This window comes from Macrobrachium nipponense, chromosome 1 (genome assembly GCF_015104395.2).
Source record: "Macrobrachium nipponense isolate FS-2020 chromosome 1, ASM1510439v2, whole genome shotgun sequence".
NCBI classification, from domain to species: Eukaryota; Metazoa; Arthropoda; class Malacostraca; order Decapoda; family Palaemonidae; genus Macrobrachium; species Macrobrachium nipponense.
In genome coordinates, this window is record NC_087200.1 from 71,971,036 (window position 1) to 71,978,535 (window position 7,500).

At 35.5% G+C, this 7,500-nt stretch overlaps 1 protein-coding gene across 2 annotated transcripts in view; it reads left to right on the forward strand.

Annotated features, from left to right (window-relative positions):
• LOC135219378 (nephrin-like) overlaps positions 1–7,500 on the forward strand; it is a 330,968-nt gene that overhangs the window by 272,438 nt on the left and 51,030 nt on the right. For both annotated transcript variants that reach the window (XM_064256103.1, XM_064256104.1), the window contains exon 6: positions 7,400–7,500. This exon is cut by the window's right edge and continues 57 nt beyond it. In XM_064256103.1, coding sequence (XP_064112173.1) covers positions 7,400–7,500 — 101 coding nt within the window. The remainder of the gene's footprint in view (positions 1–7,399) is intronic.

Here is a 7,500-nt window from a genome sequence, read left to right on the forward strand (position 1 = left end):
GTTGCAAGTTTCAAGTACTATAAATATCACTCCAAATTCTAAGCAATAAAAGAAAAGTTAAACTTCTCTTTCTAGAATACTTTTCAAAGAATCCAGTATTATCCAGTATCCATATGGTCTCAAGAAATTATATACAAGAGATGGCATATGCATACGTGCATGCGTGCATACATAGTATATGAATACATACGTAAACATACAAAACGAGCAAGTTTAAGGAAAGGGTTTGAGAATGGGTACTTTATTAAATATATGGCCCATCTTGCTCTGAGACCTTTTTGAGAGAGATATGGAGGTCAGGGAATAAAGATAAAAGAGAGAGAGAGAGAGAGAGAGAGAGAGAGAGAGAGAGAGAGAAGAGAGAGAGAGAGAGAGAGAGAGATAAAATATATTACCAACAAAATTCTGTAAACAAAAATAGAACTGTGGTCAGGGGCTTTCATCAGTCCGCTGCTCCCCTCGATTTGTTAGACCCTCCACTCTTATTACTGTCAATCTGACGCTGAACATAGAATATTTATAATTATGATGAATATAAGTGCATGAACCCCGATTGAATGATATAATTAATTATTTGAAATTGCGTTGACCTTAATGATTAGTTAATCAGCAACATTATATAATTCCCCCCAATATCTCTCTCTCTCTCACTGTCAACGACACACGTATACACGCTGGAATCGACCGGGTGAACCGCTGGGGATAAACGAACCCTAGGTTGAATCTTCCATCAGCAGATATAAAAACTCATTCTGGAACTAAAGGAAGTTATTTTCCATGACAATATTAAAACGGACCAGGATATTACGTGACATCGTTTGGATGAATCGCACAACATTGATATATGTCAAAGGTTGTTTCCGCTTTTAATTTCTTTTCATTCGACTGCGTTTTTTTATCGAACGTCCATTTTTATTCATCCCCGAAAAACAGACGACTCTAAACCTTATATGAAAGAGATGGATCAGAAGTTTCCAGTTTGTTTTGTTGCTCGTGTCTGCTTTTGATGGCCTGTCCTGTCCATTTATCTAATAGGTAAGAGAATGGCTCTGTTACATTTTACTTCACTTTTATTCTTCTTTTTTTCTTTACTTATCTGTGTCCACTATTTTTTAACGTCTCTTCCTTTTAATCTCTTTACCCCTAGGCTGTTCACTTGTCTGTTCTTTGATGTCATAGAGCTCTCTACATAAAAGTTCGGCTTTTCTATTTTTCATTCATGGAGATATTCTTATTTTTCTGTCAGCTTTTTATTTTCTGTGCCTAAGAAGTTTGACGGGAGTTATACGTTCAGCGGGTGCTTTTTTTTTTCTATCTCTTTCCCTTTCTAAAGACATCCTGATAACTTCTTCATATTTATACTGGGGAGCTTTTTTCTAGCGACGCCCTTTGGAGAAGGGCATTCTGCTTTTCCAACTGGGGTTGCAGATAATAATAATAATAATAATAATAATAATAATAATAATAATAATAATAATAATAAGAAGAAGAAGAAGAAGAAGAAGAAGAAGAAGAAGAAGAAGAAGAAGAAAATTTTATGCAATTGCTCAATATGCGCCCAGAGAGGATAAGCTGGATTTTTTAATGAACTTGAATCCTGATGCAAAATGAGGATTTTTGTTTTTTAGTTAGTTTTCTTTATCTTTACTGCTGCTGTACTAGTGATCCCTCACCTGTTGTTCATATATCTGGATTTAAAACCAGTTTATGTATTTTGGCTCTAGTATTCTATTATATATACAGAGGAATGAACGCATTCCAATCTGACATTGGTTTTAGGTCTCGGTAAACTGAGATACTGTTTGTTTAACAAACGGTGATGACACCCAAATTAAGCAAATCTCTTGTTTAGGAAGCATATTATTTTCAATAGCTTTGGGCAATTACCTTATTCAGGAAATGGAAATTACACAATTTCATTGTTCAGTAAGTGAAGTGAAGTGTTACAAAGCACACTTACATGCATTAACAGGCATGCTTTGCAGCTCTCCACTTCACAACTCCAATAAACTTTTTTTTATGCATAAGCGTTTGTTTTCTGTCTTTCGTAACATGCATTAACGGGCATGCTTTGTAACTCTCCACTTCACAACTCCAATAAACTTTTTTATGCATAAGCGTTTGTTTTCTGTCTTTCGTAAATATAGTTTAAGTCATCTTCAAGTTTCTCTCTTCCACGGGTACTCTGAATGGTACAAGTCGTGGTAAGAAAAAAAAACTATATCGCCAGAACCTCGGATGTAAATGCCAAATGGTACTGACATACTTGAATAAAAGAAAGTATGTAAACTAAGATTTCAGCTTACTACGTAATCAAATTAAACGATTTTCATTTCCTAAATAAGGTAATTACCCTAAGCCATTTTTGAAATGCTTCCTAAATAAGCCATTTGCTTATTTTGGGTGCAAAATTACCGGGTATTAGGGAAAAACTAGACTTTAGTTTACCGGGTCCGAAAGAGAAAAAACCGGCCACTCTGACATTGCCTTAGATTCGGTGATATTTATATAATTTAGTTCTCAATGAATAACTATTGTAAAGTATTTTTCACAATGTTATTTTAATCAGTACTTATCATAATTTTTTGGCCTTTCTTTTACAACTGCTCTCATGCTCCAAACTTCTATATAACCGAGATTCTTTTGTTGTAAATCTTAAAAATTACAGATTTCCAGCTATTATTCAATAACATAAAAAAGTTTAATATAAAGTGTCATGATTGCTTACAATTCCCCGCTTAAGGGAAGTTCTTGGGCGTATTATCTATACGTAGATAAAAGTATACTCAATGAACTCACATCATCGAAAATACCATAAACATATAAATCAAAAACTAAATTAATACATAAATTAAAATAAATACAAAAATAAATAAATGAACATTTAGGAATCAACACTGGGATTTAAATCCAAATTAAAATTCCAAAAAACTGCTATGACTTTCATCATATAAAGTTTTTAACAGCCTTCTGATATCCCAAGTAGTCAGCGAAAAATAAATTTTCTCCAACAAACAAACATACAAACTAACAAACAACGGGTGAATAGGCATCTCCGTTGATAGAGAATAATTTATATAAATAAAACTGGAACAGAGTTAAGTCTTGCGAATAAGTCAATCAGTCATCGACATTTTTCCAACCTTAAATGGAATTACTACCTTTCAATTGTCATTTTCATAATTTGTTGATTTATTCACCCGCAAGAAAAATACAAACAAGGAAAAAATGCGCGAAGTCTCTTCGGCGCAATCGAGTTTTATGTACACCGTATAATGCTGTATGACTCTTAGTCACGGCCCATAAAACTATCGGCCGCGGCCCATGAAACTTTCAGCCATAGGACGGTGGTGGCCTGTGTTGTGCACGCACGGTCGTGGCTAACTTTAAACTTGAATAAAATAAAAAATGCTGGGGCTAGAGGGCCGCAAACTTGGTATGTTTGATGACTGGAGGGTGGATGATCAACATACCAACTTGCAGCCCTCTAGCCTCAGTAGTTTTTAAGAAATGAGGGCGGGCAGACAGACAAAAAAACCATCTCAATAGTTTTCGTTTCCAGAAATCTAAAAATGAAACTGATCTCCTCATGAAACAACGAGTCAGCAACAACCATCACGGTCTCACTTAATCACTGATTGAAATGAAAAGCATATCTTGAGCACATTGTCTGAAGGAGTTCTGTTCCTTTCCAAGACTTTTCAACTGATGTCTCAAGTAGATTTAAGCTAGAATATCAATGATCATATCAGGATATCACAGACAACTCCATTTAGATTCACCTTCCCATTTACGTCAGCTCTCTCTCTCTCTCTCTCTCTCTCTCTCTCTCTCTCTCTCTCTCTCTCTCTCTCTCTCTCTCTCTCTAGAGAAAGGAACCAGGAAAACAACTGGAAGAATAAGAGCGTCATCAACAATAACCTCATTTTTTTATTATAATAAATAAGGTTCCTTTTCTTTCTATAGATTCGTCCTCAACGTTCGTATAAAAGAAAATGAATTAGCCCACTTTTTATTAGCAACTCGAGCACATAGCTCTTTTCGTACTGAAATTTCTCTTTTCTTATGATCACGTTATGCGTTCAAAAGTAGGGATACGTTACTCGTAAGCATTCTTTTGTTATTATTTATTTTTTGCGAAATGGGTTACTGTGGATGCGATAGTTCACGTATTGAATAATGAATATTATCAGGAGAATTATATCATCACAGCAACGAAATAATGATACTTATTTTTCCCGGATATTATTATTTTATATTATTATTATTACGAATGTGCACATATTGATTAGGTACAAGATAAAATGACAGGTAAATTGGTTAAGAAGCTCATAGAAAACAGACTGCTCCCCCCACCCCCACCAAAAGAAAAGCAAAAAGCATAGAAATAGCGCAAAATTGAAATCAACAAAATAAATTATTAAATATACATCGACCGCAACACTCCCTACCAAACTCAATTCGGGTATTTTTTGTGAGGAGACGAGAAGACTTTGGGTTGTGGCCAATGTGGCATAAAAAAGAAAGAAAGAAAGACATATATATATATATATATATATATATATATATATATATATATATATATATATATATATATATATGTGTGGTGTGTGTGTGTGTGTGTGTGTGTGTGTGTGTGTTTCTTTCTTTCCAGAAATCAAAATATTATATATATATATATATATATATATATGTGTGTTGTGTGTGTGTGTGTGTGGTCTTCTTTCTTTCTTTCTTTTTTATGCCACATTGGCAACAAACCCAAAGTCTTCTCGTCTCCTCACAAAAAATACCCAAATTGAGTTTGGTAGGGAGTGCGGTCGATGTATATTTAATACTTTATTTTGTTGATTTAAATTTTGCGCTATTTCTATGCTTTTTGCTTTTCTTTTGGTGGGGGTGAGGGGAGCAGTCTGTTTTTTATGAGCTTCTTAACCAATTTACCTGTCATATAATATATATATATATATATATATATAGATATATATATATATATATATAGATATATATATATAAATATATATATATATATATATATATATATATATATATATATATATATATATATATATATATTAACGCAAGGGAGGATCCTTGAATTCTTCTTGAAATAAAAGTTTGAGAAGGTAAAAGTAAAGGAAATATTCCTTAATGGAACTCACAATAATATTCGGTTACAAAAGATATAACAATTCCGTAAGATACTGATGATGTCTTGAATTTACAAGGAATTGTAAAAGGAAAAGGAAACCAGTTACCATTCATTTTAGAACCTGTTTATATGATTCTCTTATGCGATACATATTTGTATTCATGCTAAAAGAGTAATGTTTGAGTGTAACGTGAAGCAAAATAACATCAATTACGCAGAATCTATACTGTTTTTCTTTTATCAATCACAACTGATCGTTGAGCGGATTCATGGCCTAGCATCGCTTTATCAAAAACGTATTGCTGTCACTATATTTATGAGCTGACGCTTCATTTTTTTATTTCACCAAAAAAGAGCCGCATCACCTACGTATACATTTTTAATAATTTTCATGGTCAGCAATCACAGAAATACCAATGATTAAAAACGACAAAGTTCCCAGGAGACTAACGAGTGAGGCAACAAACGTAATTGGTTGAGGTAAAAAGAAAAAAAACTAATGAAAAAATTATAACTCACAGTGGCGCAATGAAACTGGGAGAAAGAGGTCTCACAGATATTCAGCAAACGTGTAAGAAGTTTAAAAATAAGCGATTTAATTTAGGGGAGTTAAAAGCATTAGAAATAGTGAATTCTCAAAGGATTAAAAATTATCCTTACAACCAAATGACGGGGGTCAAACAATAAGGAAATAGGCCTGAAGTCACCCAAAGTGAATTGAAATCTAATCCTCTCATTACAGCACAAGGCTTCTAAATTAATGCACAGGATCCACATAGTAATGCTCAAATGCAATCTGAATAAACTTCACCTTTGGCATAAAGGCTCTTAGTCAAGACGGAAGTAGACAGACAGACAGACAGACAGACAGACAGACAGACAAAATCCACAGACATAACCTCAAAATAAGAAATCGTAGACAATAATGAATGATGACTAAATAATTATACAGCTTTCACCTTTCATACACTCCGATTAAGGAAGCCAAAAATTAACTAAGATAAAAAGAAGTGGTTCCTCCTCCCCTCTCCCTCACCTACCCTCCTCCATCCCCCTCCCTTCGTTTTTCCTTCCCCCTCCTACTTCCATCCCCAAGTTAGAATATGTGAGGGGGAGGATGAACCAACTTCGTTTTATAGTAATGTAGTGTGGATATTATATCCAAATGACAGTATGAATCTTTGTTGGCTTAGTAAACACGACCATGAACAATTAAAAGAGTGAAATGCGGAGTCGCATGGTAGAAGGCGTATGAGTGTTCTGAAATGGTTTGGTTAAAAGGAAAGAATAGAGGAATTCTGGGAAACCAACCCTGTACATTAGGAGGTGTAAATGAAAGGAGAAGAACACCTAGAAGCAAGGTAAAGGTATTGGAGAAAGGAATTCTTATCCAGGGAGAGCGAAAATGCGTGAAAGACTGAAGTAAAGACTCACAGTGTGTAAGATTATGGCGATATCACACATTGGTGATTCAAGGGTGCACAGGTCATAATGGCTGGTTTTAGTGATCATCGCCATCAATCGGTGCCTGGGGCCACGAGAAAAGAAAAAAAAAACTATCAGCGGCTCAGTCACACATTTGCGAATCGAGGATGCACGATGCATAACTAACGAAAATTTGCTAATTACGACATCATTACGACGTTACTCTGTCTCCATGTTTGGCACTATGCACCAAGTGATGACGACCGTTTAAATGAATAGCGAATGTCACAATTGCAAGGTATGATTTGTGGAACTTAATTACACAAATGGCGACGCCATTGCGTCAGTGTTGCGTATTGAGCAATGACAGGTCGACAAATGACAGTTGGCAAACCCAACTGCGTATGTGTTGGCTGGTGTCACGGATTCGCCATCACTTGGTGCACTTCGTCTAACTTGGCGACGCAGTAAAGATTCATGGCGATTTGTTCGTAACTGGATCGCAACTTGCGTGGCCTTTAATCACCACTGTGTAATTGGGCCATAAGACACACTGCTGATGATCAAGTTGATTAGTTGTTTGAAATGGTTTTGCTGTATAAAGTATCTGATGATGCCTTTCATCCTTGATTCATCAGTTAAAATTTGAATGTAGCAGTCATTACTCTCTCTCTCTCTCTCCTCTCTCTCTCTCTCTCTCTCTCTTTTGGGGCAGGACACTGTTAGGGGAAATTTTTTCGTTTCCCTTAATAGCGAGTATGCATGTGTACATGTGTGCGTTTGTTCAAAACCACTAGCAATTCTCTTTTCTCTATTTCACAGTGCGCCCTCTGTCAGTGGAAATCGTGGGCACAAGTGTATCGTCTCCCCTGTCGAGTGGGAGAGCCGTCGAGCTGGTTTGCCGGGCTGTCGGTTCTCGACCC